At 42.7% G+C, this 18799-nt stretch overlaps 1 protein-coding gene across 4 annotated transcripts in view; it reads left to right on the top strand.

The window, feature by feature from the left end:
- Positions 1 to 1357: 1357 nt before the first annotated feature.
- Positions 1358 to 18799, top strand: part of SIDT1 (SID1 transmembrane family member 1) — an 88370-nt gene continuing 70928 nt past the window's right edge. For 2 of the 4 annotated variants that reach the window (XR_007477590.1, XM_049710314.1), the window contains exon 1: positions 1358 to 2199. Coding sequence is in view for 2 of the 4 variants with exons in the window: in XM_049710314.1 (XP_049566271.1) it covers positions 1987 to 2199 (213 nt within the window). In the remaining 2 variants the exon portion in view is untranslated. The remainder of the gene's footprint in view (positions 2200 to 18799) is intronic. The other 2 variants (XR_007477589.1, XM_004272052.3) reach the window with 1 other exon arrangement.

Below are 18799 nucleotides of genomic sequence, written 5' to 3'. Positions count from 1 at the left end.
TCCAACTGTTTCTAAATTCATTACTTAAAGTTAGGATAAATGATTGAAGGGTCATAGCTCCCTTCAAATCCCTACAAGGCTGTCACGTGGAAGAAGGATTAAGTTTATTCCTACGGCTCCAGATGGCAGAACTCACACCAGTGAGTGGAAGAGAGGTAGATTTCAATTTAAAATGTGAAATATCTTTCTAATAATGAGACACTTGCCCCCCAAAGAAGCGGTCACCTTGTGAAAGGGCCAGTTCCTCACTCTTCTTAGTGTTTGAGTAGGACTCCATGATCCTACTCCTCTAGAAAGTGCCTGAACTGTCCAGGCCAGCTAATCTCAAAGGATATCATAAACTTCAAGTTCATGAAACTTTTTTAAGTTATAAAAAGAGGCATAGACATTTTAAATACAGCAATTTAACATCATTCAAATTCTGGATGAAATTATCATGCTATGTTTCTCAAAAACAATCAGTTCTATTTTAAACTTTACCCCCAGACTCTTCTTTGAATCAGTATTTTTGTCCTCATGCCCATATATTTTCAAAAACATTTTTTAAAAAGTAAAAAAAAATTTTAATTCTAATAAAAGTACTAATAGGAAGTCATCTAATTCAATCGCCCATCTGCATTGCTTTCTGATTGTGCGCTTATAACTTTATACCAAATGTATTGCGCTCATTGTTTGATGTTTTAATAAATTGTAGTAATTCAATAAGGTTAAAAAAAGAGAGAAACACTTCCCATTGAATGGTAAATGCTAGGATTTTAATCTGTAATTCTTTGAACATGATATTTTTCCTTCTTTGTGGCTTCTTTTTTAATGTTCCCTCAGGTTGAACTCAACTATATCCTTTTCTGGTTTACAAATAACTTGAAGCTGAAAGAAAAGAGTTCTTCTGACTTGTGACTGATGTTCTGCCAGGACTTCCGAGGGATCCTTTTCTCAACCCACCCTTTACCTGCCTCTTCAACTGTTTAAATTGACTCCCCTAATTTTTTCCTGAAGGGTATCTCCTTTTGATTTGGGGCTGCGGTTTCTCTCCTGAAAAACAATACAGAATCCTGGGGATTCTGCTAAATCTAAGAAGTCATTGCAGAGGTAAAGTAGACAAGAAGTTAGGGCAGAAGCTGTGCCCACTGCACAAAGCCAGCTGCTCTGGGTCGTCTTTGACAACTTCCGGGACTAGACTTAAGGTGGTGTTCGAAATTGTTTTCTTTACCATATCTATTTGTTTTTTTATGACTGTACATATTTACATACGTACACGTATGGCGAGGGAGAGAGAAAGTGATGACGTGAGGCTCCTTGAGATTAGGAGGTGATAAGAAAATAAAGCAGGTGGCTGGGAAGGGAGAAGGGAGAATTCTGTTAGAGAAGGGAGAATTGAGAGTTAACCGTCATTCAGACGAGCAGGAGGTCTCTGCAGGTAGCAGTCTGGAAATGCGAACTTGTGCACCCTCTTTGGGTTCAGGCTCTGTTGCTTTCTATTTCTTCGCTTGTGGCCGCGTGCCTATTTATTTGAAACTGACTGAATTTCCTCTCAATGGCTGGTCAGGTTGATTCTTCAAGACTAGTGGATATTTCTTTTTAATGTCTCCAACGCAATTTTTTTCTTTCTTTTTTTTTTTTTTTTTTTTTTTTTTTTTTTTTGAGGTTTAGGGGGAAGAGATGGTTGAAATTCTGGCTGGGTAAGCTCGGGAATTCTCAGAAATGAGAAAGGGGGAAGAAAACGGACTTTAGAAGCCGGCAAGCAAAGCAGCAGCCCCCGGTCCCCCTATCTTCCGCACCCCCTACCTCCGCCCCGTGACCTTCCGTGGAGACCCCAGGAGGCTGCACCAATATTTGATCAGCCTTTCGCCAGCGCGTTGCCAGCACTCATCGGCAGGGCTTGCCAGGCATCGCCTGCGCTGCGCTGCAGCCGGCGCCGGGGCCCGCAACGGGCTTTGGAAGGACCGGCTCTTCGCTCGCCCCCTCCCCTGGGGCGCGGCGCCCACCATGCGGGGCTGCACGCTGCTCTGCGCGCTGCTCTGCGCGCTGTCCTGGCTTCTGCCGCCGGCTGCACCCGGGCTCCTCGCGCAACCCTTAGCGCGGCGCCACGACCCCCGCGACCCCGTCAGGGGTGCCGAGTTCGATCGCATCTACAACGGGGTGGTGAGCCTCAGCACCGAGAACATCTACTCCTTCAACTACACTAGCCAGCCCGGCCAGGTAAGACACTCGCTCCCTTCGCTCCCAGGAACTTGCCAGACCTCAGAGCCCCGTCGGGGCTCTGGGTCCCTGGGGAATCGACCTCGGGAGACCACAGGGACCAAGGGACCCTCGTTCCCTTTCTCCTTCAAAGCAATCACTGCCTTGCCCAAGCTGCCGCATCCTCCCCTACCGGCCTCAGGGACATCTTCGCCTCCTCTCGAGCCTTCCCGGCCTGGTCTCTAGCATCTTTGGGCTTTGCAGGGGCGCTGGTTCCCCGCACCGTCTGCGGGTCCTGGCCCCCTGCTGGGCCCTTCTCTAGGGAGGTCACGATTTCTAAGGCTGAGGAGGGAAAGGACCGCACTTCTGTTCCTAATCCCCTGCGGGGAAGGAACCTCATCTTTTTTGGATGATTCTGCCAGACTTCTATCTCATAGCACATGGGGAGGGAGAGCTGCTCAGAATCTAAAATGGGAATGTGTGAGAACAGACCAAGCTGCAGAACCTCTGTGTGTTCAAGAGTCACTGTCTGTGTTTCTGTACCGTTGTCACACGTTTGTGCTTCAGAGAAGCCAGAAGACCCGGCCAAAGATATTGGAACTGCAGCCATCAGCCGATTTATCGAGGTTTTGATTTTATACAAGGATGGATAATTTAGTGAAAGTTCTAGACCTATTTGTGACAAAACTTGAGGTGAGACAAGGGAAGGAAAGGACTATTCCAGCAACTACCCCCTTTGACACATATACTCTGATTGTATAATGTAAGAAAATGCATACAGTTAGCTTTTCCCCTCTAATAGGAGGCACAGAGAAAAGAGAAAACTCCCCAGTGTACCTGCCTCTAGATCTTCTTCCCAGGAATGTATGTGAATGAATGTGTATATATGTGTATACATGTGTATGAATGTATATCTATCCCTTACTATGCCAGCATTCCCCACTCACTGGGGAAATTCCAGAACCAGATGATTGGGATACCATGATATGCCTCCCTAACTCTCACTTAGGATCAAAACTCAGAAACCTGGTAGCTTGGGGTAGTATTTAGCCAAGAGGGACCAGTGTGCCCATCACCACTCCCAGACATTTCCCAAGTGTGTGTACTGAGCAAGTGCACCATCTCCAGTCTGGCACCAGATCCTAAGCTTGGTCTTCACCATGGACCATGTCACCATATTCTTACCCTGTCCTGTCCCTCGCTGACCTTTAGGTTGTACTCCTGAAGTAAGCAGAGTGACTGTGTGCAGAGCCATTCCACTGTAGACAAGTCGGGGGGGGGGTCAGTTTTTACTCCCCACATTCCTTGTCACCCACCTTTTCCAGTTCTGTGTGCTGTATGGACCAGCTGACATTGCACCTGAAGTGTGTTCCCAGCCCTGTTATTGGCTCAGAATAAATAAATGTCTGAAAAACCCCATGATCGCTGGGGTGTACTGCCAGGTTCCCCCTAAATCATTGGTAAGGAAACTCAAATGATGTGTGCAAAGTAAGACCTTACATCAGGCTTTAGTATTTCTTACACTGCTGCTTAGAGATACAGTGACTGCTTTTTTACTGTTCTTTGGACCTTTTTGGCTGCAGTATTCAGTGAGTTCCTCTACCTCAGCACATGTTGCACTGTTTGCAGTTAGGGTCACCTATTTGACTTACCCAGAAAACCGTGAGATATTGAGGATGGGGGCAGAGTCATGTCCATCTCTATACCCTAGTACCTAGCACAGTGCTTGACACATAACAGGTTTACTAATGTTTTTGAAAAAATGAATAAATAGTTGAAAAAAGATTTAAGGATTCTTTAAGCTAAACCTAAATAAAATATACTTTTTAGTAGGTTGAATGTGAGATCATTTCAGATAAAAACAAAATTTTAAAAAATTGTTCTGGGATTATGCTCTTTCCATTTTGCCTGTATGTATGTTAAAATGCTCTTTATTTTATGAAACAATGGTGATAATTAGTTTTTAAAATATCTTTGCATAATACAATAAAAAGCTGACAGTCCCTAAATTTTACTAGTCTGAGAAATATAGTTGGAAACCTTAAGACTAGCAGAAAACTCAAGTGTTTTAATTATTTTAATGCCAGTATGCAATAATATGAACCAGATGTCCTCAAATCTTACAGCCTTCTGAAACTTCTCTTTAATGTGCAAATAAGACAGTGGAATCCTCAATCAATTTACTTTGGAAAATTGCCCTTCTCTCCCTCCAGTCCTGTATTCCAGTTGCTTTCTCCAGAAATGGCATTGTTCTGACCTGCCCATCCAAACCATTATTCTGTTTCTCTTGATGGCCTCCTCTCTTCTTGGTTCCTTTTGCCTCATGTTGGAGACCAGCGCCCCCTCCTTCTAATACCATGAACACAATCCTGTTGGATATAGCAGAATTTTACTGAAGGTCTGGAGTAACATAAGGGAATTGCAGAACAGCACAGAGTAGGTGATAGATTAAACCAGAAATCTAAGCAACACTGTCATAACAATTTACCAGCTATTCCTCCACCAGGAGAAATATCAGGATGGTGGCACTATTTTTCAGGCCCTGTCTTGTCACGATCTTTTTGGCCACCCCTCACCCCAAATGTTGTGCTCTCAGTCTCTAAATTTTTGTTATTCTCTCACGTCAAGCAGTTTTGCCTCCATGACCAACCCCAAACTCACTAAAGAACTCTGCTAAATAAAGAGCTATGAGCCCAAGAGCAGAACCTTTTTCCTTTAACCTGAGCAAAGTCTTGGTCAGGGCTCTCTCCCCTGCACATGTCATTTCCCATCTACCTGTCTTCAGTGCAACTAAGAATTTGGTTTAGACATAGGTGTATTCTTAATTGGAAAACTGAAAAATATTGAATGAAATACATATAACAGGGTTTATATTGGCACTAATGGACATGTAGCACATGAAATCATTAAATTCACACTACAGAGCATTATAAAAAGAAGACTTTCCTGAACTCTTTTTCAAATGCTTCCCATTTCTTTTCCAATGAACACAAATTTTATTTCCTAATTTTCACGTAGCATCTAGCTCTCCAGAGAGCAGCTCTCCAGAAATCTTGACTTCACACAAGTTTTTCTCAATTAAGTACATTTTATTTAAAGATTTTTCTTTTGGAAAAGACTAATCATCATTAAAATTACACCGGATGTTTCATATAAAGACACTGTCTGCAAATACTGACTATAATGCTGTAAGCAAAGGAAGAAAAAATTAAAACAATGTGGATAAGTGCATTTAAAAAAAAAAGGAGAAAAAAGAATTCAGTTTAGGAAAAAAAAAGACTAATTTTTTTCGTTTTAATCTTTTTCCCTTTTCGCTTCAAGCCATTGGTATGTTTGCCGTTCTTTTTCCTTCAGCTTGGAGGAGAAAGACTATTCTAAGTTTAAGCTTTGGTGCAGAGAGGAAACCTCTGTGGGAGACTTTGTTCCTAACCTCTCCTGTCAGCCACTGCATCTTCCATACCAAACGCTGTCTTGGAGAACTGTTTAGCCAAATGTGTCATGCTAATTAGCTAAGCTAGCACCTGGAAAAGTCTCACATGCCTTCCAGGCTGAGAGTAATGTAAATATGAAGTTACCGTTAAAAGAAAAATCACTGAAGGAATGGAGTGACTGGTTTAAAGAAGGATAATGAAAATAACGATTGAAGGTACAGGTCAGGCAAGATCGTGGTTCATTTCAGTCCCTGGAGGGGAAGTGTCTGGAGACTCCTTTCAAGGGGCATAGGGTTTCATTGTGTCAAGGGCTGGGACCAAACTAGAAGGAAATCACCTTGTTGAGAAAATTGTCAGGGATGGGTTTGACTGGGACAGAGGGCATAAAAGCAGGTTTATTGGGAAATGAGAATACTCTTGTAGAGACACGTGGCGACAATAATAAGATGTTTATATTTGAGCTAGATGGTGATAAGAAGCCCTTAAATAAAAATCTAACCATGACCCAGCAAGAGGTCCTCTCTGAGGCTTTCAGTGACAGAATTCATTGCTTGCCATAGATTTTTGAATTTGAAATGTTTCTCTGGACTTATTTCTTTTATTTTGTTTATTACACTGAGGCATTTATCTTTTAATGACATATAGTTGTCTATGCCTAAGGAACAAATCTTGGCTTTATTAATATCAACCAGTATCTAGAATCAGTTATACCAGCCTGTCAGATCCAGACTGAAAAAGCCTATCCAGTCCTCATGAACAGGACATTCCAGGGGTAACTTCTAGCTGTATACATTACTACTTAGAAGAATTAAAAATGTTGATGCAATAGCCTCAGTTCTCTCCAAGTCGTATGTACTCTCCCCGTTTTCTTTACAAAATGAGGCAGAGAAACCTCCTCTGCTGTCCTCCCACATCTCCTTACTGAACTGGACTGGTGCTTGTTTGGGAAGAATCATCTCATTAGCACATTACCTGGGTGGTTGGTTACTGTCTCAGTCAGTTCAGCCTGTTAGAGTACCATAGACTGGGTGACTTAGGAAACAAACATTGATTTCTCACAGTTCTGGAGGCTGGGAAGTCCAAGATCAAAGTGTCAGCAGACTTGTATCTGGTGAGAGCTGGCTTCTGGGCTTGTAAACAGCACTTACAGATATGTCCTCATGTGGCCCAGAGAGCAGAGAGAGTAGCCAGCTCTCTCCTGTCTCTTATTATAAGGGCACTAATCTCATCACCAGAGCTCCAACCTCATGATCTAATTAACTTCCAAAGGCCCTACCTCCAAATACTATCACCCTGGGGATTAGGCTTCAACATATGAATTTGGGGATGTGGGGACCAAACATTCAGTCCCTAGAGTCACCTCTCACATTTTCCTGCGTGGCTCTGAAAAAAGAGTATTGACATGTCATAAGGGTATTTAGGGGCTGACATTACTCCAGTTATGAGTCTGATTTTATGCACGGCCCATCTTCTGCCTGCCCTGACCTGATAATCATATGCTAAACTGTACAATGGACCTCTACCTTTGCTACTTGTGCTGAACTTGTTTTTCAATTCCTTTTTGTTTCTTGCTGAGTGCCATGTCTATAAGCTTGCTGTAGTGTTGGGTTTGGTTTTTCAGTTGTTATTTTGTTTTGTGTAGATTTTACTGCTGTGATGGTCCCTTCTGACAGGGTGTTTTAGGTTCTTATACAGTTCATAGAGATTTTCAGCCTTTCTGCCTTTCCTGATTTGGTTTCAATGTGTTACCAGATGTATCTCCTATGTCATTCCTCACTGTTAGCTTGAATCTTAAAGACCAAGGGACTTGAAGATACCGTGAAACCTCTTTGCTGCTAGAAGTGCCAGCATTTCTTTCTTCATTTCAGACAGAAGTAACCACACCCTGTTGATGTTATAACACGTTGCCATGCAGCACCCCGGAGTATGTTAGCCAGCTCTTCCTGCGTTGTTTAATGCTGGAGCTGACTGAAGTTCATGTCAACACACCAAGATGGTGCGTTGATGATTTAAAGGCACATCGAATGAGCTATTAGAATTGGGGCCTCACCATCCTTTCTGCTTGTTTGCTAAGAAAAATATCAATACATCACGGGCTGCCAGACAATATAGTCTTTTCTATTTTGCTAAAAAAAAAAATTATAAACATTGATCTTTCTTTTCTTTACTTGGACATTTTGAAAATGGAAACTTTGAGGTCTTCCAGTACATTAGTTGGCTATGCAAACCAAAACAAAACCTAAGGACCTGTATTTTGCTTAAAACCTAAGGTCAGCAATAAGAATAACATTGTATTCTATTAAGTTCTCAGCCTAAGATCCTTCGGTTTTTATATATAAGAATGTGTGTAAAAATTAGATAGGAGAAGCAGTTGATTTACATGTTAAAAGCTAGTGCTCCATTCCTGAAAAGCAAAGCTGAATGTTATATAGCAAATTTAAATTATATAGTAAATATTATTAATAAAATTAATTTGCTGTAATAATTAATTACTTCAAATTCTTATTCCCCTCATCTCCTCAGTTTATTTGAAGTGACAGTAATAGCCAAAGAAATTGATTTTACTATTGGGAAGAAGTTATACGCAGATGTTAATTTTGCTACAAGATTCAACAGGGAATTTTTCAGTTAGTTTAACAAGAAGAGTAAAGGTGGCTTGAAGTTGTCTTATATTGAAAAATGTGTCCAGTGAAAGTTGAATACGAGTTTTCTTTCCTGATAAGAAAGCTGTAGGAATCCACTTCCCTGTCACAGCTCCCAAGAAGTGGGAAATTTTCTCTTATTTGGAGCACTGAAAAGGTTTTGAGGAGCTAGTTTTCAATCCATAATTTTAAGGAACTTTATTTTGGACCCAGCCTTCTACAGCTGATCCCAAGGATGGCCAGGGGTGTCACCATGTAATTATGAAAGTATTGGTTATTTAAAAGTGAAGATCACCTATGTTTTGGTTAGACTCTTAAGTGTTTGAATATAATACTTAATTTCCAAAAATGGTGGCAAAATTAAAGTTTATCTAACATCATCAAGTAACATGTTGTCCTGAGTAAAAACATCCTTTAGCTACCTGGGAACTTACACTTGATACTGTGGACATTTAAAAGTATAGATAAAAGTTCACCTCTCCCTCTGCCTAACCTTGGCTGCAAAAGATTTTCAACTTTGTTTGCTTCCTCACTGTCCCCTATATGTACATATTTTTAACAAAACTTTATTCTTCAAAGCAGTTTTAGGTTTACAGAAAAATTAAGCAGAAAGTGCAGAGGGTTCCCATATATCCTCTCCCCACCCTCCCCCATTCACACAGTTTCCCCATTATTAATATATTGCATTAGCGTGGTACACTAATGATGAACAAATATTGGTGTAATATTGATATTTTATTGGCCTTTATTATTTACTAAAGTCCACAGTTTACATTAGGTTCACTGTTGGTGTTGTACAGTTCTATGGGTTTTGAGAAATGCATAGTGTCATATATCCATCATTATGGTGAGTTATATAGAATAATTTCACTCCCATAAAAATCCCCTGTGCTCTACCTATTCATCCCTTCTTCCTTTCTTTCACACCCTAGCAACCACCAATTGGTTTTTTCTACTCTCCTTATAGTTTTGTCTTTTCCAGAATGTCACATTGTTGAAATCATACAGCATGTAGCCTTTTCAGACTTGCCTCTTTCACTTAGCAATATGCTTTCAAAGTTCCTCCATGGCTTGATAGCTTATGTCTTCTTAGTACTAAATAATATTACATTGTCTGGATATGCCATAGTTTATTTATCCATTCACCTATGAAAGACATCATGGTTGCTTCCAATTTTTGGCAATTATGAATAAAGCTGCCGAAAACATTTGGGTGCAGATTTCTGTGTGGACATAAGTTTTCATCTCATTTGGGTTTATACCAAGGAGCTTAATTCCTAGATCATACGGTAAAAGTATGTTTAGTTTTATAAGAAACTGTCAAACTTGTCTTCCACAAGGACTGTATCATTTTGCACTCTCACCAGCAATGAATGAAGCGTTCCTGTTGTTCCATATCCTCATCTGCATCTGGTGTTGTCAGTGCTTTAGATTTTAGCCATTCTGATAGGTGTAGAATGATATCTTGTTTTTTGTTTTTTGTGGTACGCGGGCCTCTCACTGTTGTGGCTTCTCCCGTTGCGGAGCACAGGCTCCGGACACGCAGGCCCAGCGGCCATGGCTCACAGGCCCAGCCACTCCGTGGCATGTGGGATCTTCCCGGACCGGGGCACGAACCCGCGTCCCCTGCATCGGCAGGCGGACTCTCAACCACTGCGCCACCAGGGAAGCCCCCTTATTGTTTTAATTTGCAGTTTCCTAATGGCATATACAGTTGAGTATCTTTTCATATGCTTATTTGCCATCTGTATATCTTCTTTGGTGAGGCATCTTTGCAGATCTTTTGCCCATTTTTAAACTGGATTGTTTGTTTCCTCGTCGTTGAATTTTAAGTGTTCTTTGTAGATTTTGGATAGCAGTCCTTTATCAGAAACAAGTTTTGCAAATATTTTCTCCTTGTCTGTGGGCTTGTCTTCTCATTCTCTTAATAGCATTTTTCACAGAGCAGACATTTTTTAACTTAATGAAGTACCACTTATCAATTTTTCCCCACGGATCATGCCTTTGGTGTTGTATCTAAAAGTCTGCCATAAAATCTAAGGTCACCTAGATGTTCTCCTTATATTATCTTCTGGAAGTTTTATAGTTTTGAATTTCACATTTAGATTTCTGATTCATTTGGGATTCGTTTTTGTGAAAAGTGTAAGGTCTCTGTCTAGATTTTTTGTTTGGTTTTTTTGTTTTGCATATGATATCCAGCTGTTCCAGCACCATTTGTTGAAAAGGCCACCCTATATTTTTAGTATTATAGTACTGCGTACGTGTGTATACATTAATAGCCTATCTTGGACTAAAGAGTTTGAAGCAACTCTTTATTGGGGGCTCATTGTTCTTACCATTGTTCCCAACCTTCCCCTCTGTTACCACCATCTCCGATCTCTACCATTCTCTTGTTGCTCCTTTTTTCTATGTATCTTTTGTCTCTCTGCTTCTTCCATCCCTTTTGTCTTTCCAGTCTTCTGTGAACACTGTCAGTCCATCAAGGTTCTTCCTGTTCTCTGGTCGTTTGAAGCTTTGCTACTGGCAAAATATTCTTTCTTCTTCATCTCAGGAGATATGTTTTGTTCCTTCCTTCCTGATTCAGAGCCGGTCTCCCAGTTTTTAAGGTTTTGCTATAGAATGTTAATAATACCAACAGTGGAGGATGAAGAGCCTACATTATTTGGGCAATCAGTATATATTTGTTTTGACTTCATGTACCATTATTTCCTTTTTTTCATGTCAAGATTTTCTTTGTCAAGTCTGCTTAGCTACAGAAGTGTGTCATTGGGCTTGTATTTGTGATGGTTTTTCTATTTTTTTCTATCAATAAAAGAAACACAAAATATCCCTCAAGGGCTTCCCTGGTGGCGCAGTGGTTGAGAGTCCGCCTGCCGATGCAGGGGACACGGGTTCGTGCCCCAGTCCGGGAAGATCCCACATGCCGCGGAGCGGCTGGGCCCGTGAGCCATGGCCGCTGAGCCTGCGCATCCGGAGCCTGTGCTCCGCAACGGGAGAGGCCACAACAGTGAGGGGCCCGCGTACCACAAAATATATATATATATATATCCCTCAAAACCATAAGAAAGAGGTAATTGTATTTTAAACTTAAGAGCTGAAAGGACCTTTTAAATTACCCAATCTCCTCTCTCTTAAAAGGAGAGAAAACAGAGCTGGTAAAATAAATTACTTGTCCAAATTATACAACTAGTTTGAAGCAAAGCCAGGAACATAACTCAGGTTCCTGAGGACATTTCCTCGGATATTTCTACTAAACCTCCCACAAGAGCACATCTGTTATGCTTATCAACAACAATAAAAGTGTTTAAATACCATAGTCATAATTCCACAGTCAGGTTGTTTGATCATACAGTTTAAGAGCTTTATGTCTGACTCCCTTACAGTTACTGAACGTTGAAACAAGAGGATTTTCCCTTCTGTTTTTCCTCCATGGATCGTCCAGGCATCCATTTGCCTCTGTTAAGTCAGGCAAGCAGAGTTGACACTAAGGAAAACGGTGAATGTGACAGATTTCCTTCAGTGTTTCACAGAGCCACAGGCACCCACCACCCTGTGGACCAGTCTTCATCTCTTTTGTGCTTTATTGTCATTAATGCTGGGTTCCTTCTTTGTGCCAGACATAGGGCAGCTTGGAGACCTAAGCAGTTAACCTATATGTTCCTCTAGGGCAGTATTAATCCTGAGAACTGGTATTTCTGGATCCCCACTAAATAGCTATGAAGATAAGCCATAGCAAACAAGAATGACTGACTCTTTCTGTCCCTTTAGATCTAACTGCCCTTTTGTGGACGAAGTGACTCACAACTATTTTAATTTGTGTAACTGGGGGTGTACGTTATGCTCCCCCCAAAATTAGCACGTAAATGCTCACAGTTTTATTTTATCCTCTCTAATACTTGCAAAAAAGGAATCCTGTATTCGTCCCCACTCTCTCCCTGCACCGTCTTCACCAGAGTGGAGGAATTATAGGTTTCTAGGAGAAGGACAATGCTTATCTGGGTAATAAAGGGATAAAAAGTGGGGGATAAGGAAACAGGCAAACAGAGTGAAGTCTGGGTGTGCAGAGATGGTTTGGGGAGATCTGTGGACAGTAAGGCTCAAGTTAGCTGTGGGCTATGAATGAAGTAGACAGAGAAGGAAAGAGGGTGTGGGGTCAGGCAAGGTTATTGGCTGCAGGCAACAGAAATCAACTGGCTAACATAAGGAGGAAAAGAATTTACTAGAAGGGTATTGGATAGCACCCAACCTGAGTTCCTAAGCTCACACTATGGGGACCAAGAGAGAATACACTGCAAGAAATTATAACAACAGTCCTGCAGCAGGAATGTGTGGCCAGGATGCTCACCTAGCCACTACCACCTCCTCTGCCATTAGACATGGTCACCCCTGGGCCCTGCTGTCACGGTCCCTACTGATGTCACCACTGACAGCGAGTGTTAAACTCTTCCTTCATCTTTGTATCATTTAATCACTGTTGAAAGTACCAAGTGGGAGCATCCAACTCTCTGAGCGTGGGTCCTGTACCTGCCCCCTATGGCATCTACAGGCAGCCTTGACTCCCACAAAACTCACACAGTGGTGTGGAGGGGAGGAAGTTCCTCTAAAACATGCAAGGCATCTGGATTCTGGGCAGCTCCCAAATCAACCCCACCAAAAGTTTTCATGGGGTGTTCTCTAGCTAGGACATTTGTTGGAAGATAGCTACATGGACCCAGACATAAGTGATCAGGGACCAAAGGGAGCAAATCTGGGCTACTGCAGGCTATCTTTGCCCATTTAAAGAGGAACATCTTACCTGAGCACCAGAGAAGAATTCAAGTCATATATATCATCTTGGCCACAGTGTTTACTCCATGATTAGAAATAGTTGTGTCTCTGAAATATGGCATTCCCTGAGGCCGCTTCTGCTAGTCTCAGGAAATTATCTTTGAAGATTTTGAAGGGGATGATGTGTGCAGATGATTGGCTTTGTCTTGTTTAGAAAGCAGTTTTCTTTAGGTAATACTTCTATCCTGCCAATACTTATTTAAAATTACAAATGGCACCGGTCTGGCAATGAATACCACTACAGAAATAAACAGCTGATAGGGCTTCCCTGGTGGCGCAGGGGTTGAGAGTCCGCCTGCCGATGCAGGGGACAGGGGTTCGTGTCCCGGTCCGGGAGGATCCCACATGCCGCGGAGCGGCGGGGCCCGTGAGCCATGGCCGCTGAGTCTGCGCGTCCGGAGCCTGTGCTCCTCAACGGGAGAGGCCACAACAGTGAGAGGCCCATGTACGGCAAAAAAAAAAAAAAAAAACAGCTGATAAACATCAGATCATAACTCTGACAATCATCGTAGTTCTGTAGTGCTTTTCCATCTTTAGAGCATTAATTAAGTAGGCCTCAGAATAGCTCTAGAAGAAACATGCCTGCAGTGCAATCACTCAGCATATAAATAAAATCCAGGGAGTAGATCCTTGTGTTCTGCCTCAAACCATAAAATAATTATTTTTACCTCTTTATAATTTTTTCTTCCTCCCAAGAGAAGGAATATAAGCAGGAAATAGAGAGAAAAAGACAGGAAAGATAAAGAGGAAAAAGGAATCACACACAGAGATGAGCAGACGCAGATACCTAAGAGGTTGGTGAACCAACAGAGGCCCCTGGCTCTCTCCCAGGAGCCAAGGCTGGAGATGCCTCAAGCCAGACGGAGGGCAGTGGGACAGAGGAGCTAATGCAAAGTCTGTGAGAGGCCTGGAGAGACAGAAGATGGTCAGCTCTTGGGGTGAGAGGCACGTGGCCACCCTCAGTCTAAGAGGCCATGGGTAGGGAATAGGTTGGAGGAGAGCTTTCTTGTGGCGCTTTTTTGCCTCCCTCAGTTTGGCCCAGGTGTACTGCTGCCTGCCCTGCCTCACTGTCATCAGGAGGGAGGAAACAAGCAGTACCCACCCAGGGTGGGCTGGCTCGCAGGATAATGTCTGTGGAGGCTGGCGTGGAGAAGGGTAACCACTGTGCCTGCTGACCTGCTGACCCTGAGCTGTCCCTGCTTTCCCACAGGCCCCTTCACACGGCAGACGCCGGCAGGTTAGGATGGGAGCAGGAACAGTGGGGCTGAGGGGCGGTGGATGAGGGGCGGGGAGGTAGAAGTAAAATTAGATGGGCGGGGACTGGACCCCTGGAGGGGGGTGAAAAGGGGCGTGGTCAACTCAGAGGCTCTCCACCCTTCCAGTCCCTCCTTCTTCCCTGAACTCCCCTCACATTTAGCTCCTCCCCTCTGGAGTTCACGCAACGACCCTAGGTAGCTGATAGCCCAGGGAATCAGAGCTCATGGGAGAAAATAACAACAGATCTACAGAGGGAAGTTACGTGAGAAATGTCAAACTGAATGACCTTTACCAGATGTAGTAGAGTTAATGAACAGGAAGAATAAGACTTCATGACAAGCAAAGTGAACATCCTGGAAGAGATGTGGATAGGAGGACGTTGTTCAAATGAAACAGGTTACAGCTATAAAGGTGAAAGATGAAGCAACTGGGAAATCCCAGATTTAAAAAATAATACTGTTTACATAAAGACCTCAGCAATGGGTTGGACGTTAGAATGAATAACGGATTAGAGAACTGGAGGATCGTGTTGAGGATCTACCTAAAGAGATGTAGGATATAAAGAGAAAAATTAAGAAATTGGGAGCACGGACCCAATTATGACATCAACATAATAGGGGTCCCACAGGAAGAAAACAAATGGAGAGAAAGGAATATCTGTAGAAATAATGCTGAAGAATTAAGAACAGCCATTTCCCTGACATCCTGGGGTGTTTTTTTAGGACTTGTTGAAAGCTACAACCTTAGCTGGGCTACCTCCGCTCATATGAAAACAGAAACTGTAGTGTATGTACTAAGTGTCAAATACATGCTTGACTCCAAATAATGTCACAGATAAAATCCTCAAAGAGAAACAAATACATGGAACAATTAGCAAATATTACAAAACATGAAAATATGATGTAATTGAGCACTAAATCGGGTAGTAACGGTCCTTAAGTTTTATGATATTAAATGGCTAGATTAGGGCGAGTTAGGGTCTTCAGGACATACCTGATTTGACCTCAGTTCTTGTGAAAAAAATATCACAGCATTTCCCAAAGTGTGTTCTATAGAACATTTGTTCTGTAGGATAGTCTTGGTGTGGCATGTGAAAGGGATTCCAAATGTAGTGGAATTTGGCCATGTTTTAACTGCCCAGAATCTGAACCCCATTCCTATATGTTTTGGGGAAATTCCTCATTTCATGAGTCTCTGCTGGAGATAGAGCTCCTTCCACTAGGGCAGCAGAACGGCAGGCATCTGCTATCTTGAACACACCCCTCCCAACCCCACCAAGCTCAGGCTCGGGTCTGTGGCCTCGGCGCTACCAATCAGATCTGCTTTCCCCAGACTTTGAGTTGGGAGCCAGTGATGCAGGAAAGCAGCTGTTCAGCAGCAACAGAGGCAGCACTGGGTGTCCAGGGATGGCCATAGCAATGGGGTGGTAGCACTTAAAACCTTCCAAAGGCTTTCTATTGTCCTTAGAGTAAAGCCTCAACCTCTCTAACATGACTTTAAGACTTTTCAGGACTATCATGGCCTTTCAGGCACCTCAGGCTTCAGCCAAACTGATTTTCCCTTAATTCTTCAAACTCGCTTCTTGCCTTCTCTCTCTCTCTTTTCCTCCTTCCCTCCTTCCTCTCTTTCCTTCCTTATGTCTGCTACACAGTTCCCTTTGTTTGGACATTTCTCTTGCTCTGCCCACATTTTTCTGGTTAATTCCTACTCATCCTTTAGGAAGATATTCCCTGGAAAGTCTGTGCCATGCACTTCCACAGCAACTTGAATATTAATGCGCTTGTTGAATTGGCATTCCATGTGTAAACCTGTGATCTCAGCGAGGACAAAAGGCTATGTCCACACTGCTTAGTAATGTATCTCCCATGCCCAGAACAATGCCTGGCACAGGGTGGGGAGTCAAATATTTATAGAATGAACAAAGTTCATCCTAAAGTAGCTAGAACCTAGACCGTGTATTGTTCTATATTCCTGGCCTGCCAATCATTAACCTCTCTTCACTGTTTTCCCATGTTTTTATTGGAATTGAAATGTTTAAAATAAAATTTAAATAATAAGCCAAAAGAGGAAAGGGTATATAAATGTATTTCTGTCCAGATTATTGTTGGCATAATGAAATTGGTGAGATGAGGTCTGTAAAGCATGATTCTTAGGAGAGTACTCTGAATTGTATTCATTTTGTAATGCTGAGAATCTAAAAGAATAGGGAATAAATAGCTCCCAAGGGGTAAACTGCTCTTTTCGATGAGATGAATGAGCTGTTCCAGGAAAGCTGGAAGCCAAGCTATGAAAGGAAATTAATATCCTATGTGAGATGGACTGCATAACCTTCTCCTCTGCCCGAGGGCAGTTGGGCTTATAAATGTGTCTCCACACGTGGAAAAAAGACAGTCAATAACTGATTGATTGGTGAACGCGTGGGAGTGGAAAAGCACTGCCCCAACCCAGAGCCCGGGTGGGACAGCTCTGCCTTCTGCTCTGCCTGGTGCTCGGCAGGTCACAAAACACAGGTCACCCATAGTCTAGGGAGGTGGATAGTTTGGGTGTTACTGTTCCCATCCTACAGTTGAGGAAACTGAGAATGTCCAAAGTCACCCAGATCGTAGATGTAGTGCCAGAAATAAAATCCAGTTGTATGTATCTTTCTGCCTTATAGCATAAGTTTACAGAAGATGGTTTTCCAAGGCTACATCAGGCAGAGGGAATTTTAAACAGTCTCATCAATAACTACAGGAATTACTTTAAAGTTTATCTTAAAAAAAAAAAGTATAACCTGTGATTAAAGCAGCTCAGTTCCCTGCAGTAGTCATAAAACTTGTGGGACGAAATGCTTCATTTACTAGGACTTTCCAGCCTCTAATAAGAAAAGGATTCAGAACTGCAAGGCCACTTCACTCCGGGGAAGCTGTTTTCATACAACAGTCACATAATGGACTCTCCCAGCAAGCCTTCCTTCATTCAGCATGAAGGGTCTTGGCAGGTGGGTACAAGTTGGAGATAAGCTGCTGGTCAGGGAAAGGTACAGATCTGTACCTGAATGGCTTTATTCCTTAAAAATTCTACAGATCTAATGTTATAGGTTGATTTATGTCCCCACCTCCAAAATATATGTTGAACCTCTAAACCCTGGGACCTGTAAATATGACCTTATTTGGAAGTAGGATCTTTGCAGATGTAATCAGATTAAGATGAGGTTATTAAGGTGGGCCCTAATCCAATGTGACTGAAATTCTTATAATAATAGGGAAATTTGGACACAGACATGCACAGAGAATGGGACGGAATGTGAAACAGACACACAGAGAATACCGTGATGACAGAGGCATGCGTTGCAGTGATGCAGCTGCAAACCAAGGAAGCTCAAGGATTGATCATCACCACCAGAAGCAGCAAGAGGCAAGAAAGGATTCTACCCAGAGTCTCAGAGGGAGCGTGGCCTGGCTGATATCTTAATTTCAGACTTCTAGTCTCTGGAACTGTGAGACAATACATTTCTGTTGTTTTAAGAACCCAGTTTGCGACACTTTCTTACGGCAGCCCTAGGAAACTCACACACCTAACAACACGGAATCTAGGCTGGCACATTACTGTCCAGTGCAGTACTAGCTTCATCTTCATATTTCCTTTCCAGGGAAGAGCAGTGGAGAAATGAGTCATGTTGATCAGACCAAAGACAATGTAAAGTTTTCCAGCTGGCTGCATGTGCGCAAGGTGGGTGGGGAGGTGGGCAGGCTATAATCGGTGAAGTTAGTACAAGCAGGTCAAGCACTAGTAAGGACAGACTATATGAGAGTATGTTTTAGAGACTGTTTGCCACTTCCTTGAATAGCAAAGAACCTGTACAAGGCATCTCCTGGCAGTCCAGTGGTTAGGACTTGGCACTTTCACTGCCGTGGCCCAGGTTCAATCTCTGGTCGGGGAACTAAGGCCCTGCAAGCCACGTGGCCAAAAACAAAAACAAAGAACCTGTATAAAATGAGGGTTGTTGCTCCGAAGCGGGCAAACACAAACGCCAGCACATCACGGCTTCTTGATGATGATGGTGATGGTGGTGATGAAATATTTCAGACATATAAACAAGTATAGAAAATAATAGAACACCAGTGTACCCACAACTCAGCTTACGAAACAAGAAGACGATTATAATGCCCTACTTACCTCCACCCAGCCTCTTCCTTCATCCCCCAAAGTAACCATTTTAGGGAGACAGTTCTTCATAGGTCTCTTGATTTCCGCACATCTTGCAGGAAGGCGACGACTGAAATTTTTCTACACTGTTCTTTCAAGGACATTTGTATAGTGAACACCTCAGAAAATAGAGATGGTGTCTCTCTCTGGGGAAAGTTCAGGCAGGCTTTCTGCCCGTGTTGTGACAAGACTAATAATGTACCTGCTTCTAACCCAGGAGTCTGGGTCTTCTATCAATATCTAAGAAACTGTGGCAACTGGGGTTAAGTCTGAGAT

This window comes from Orcinus orca, chromosome 5 (genome assembly GCF_937001465.1).
Source record: "Orcinus orca chromosome 5, mOrcOrc1.1, whole genome shotgun sequence".
NCBI classification, from domain to species: Eukaryota; Metazoa; Chordata; class Mammalia; order Artiodactyla; family Delphinidae; genus Orcinus; species Orcinus orca.
This window is presented reverse-complemented; position numbering and strand designations above follow the sequence as displayed.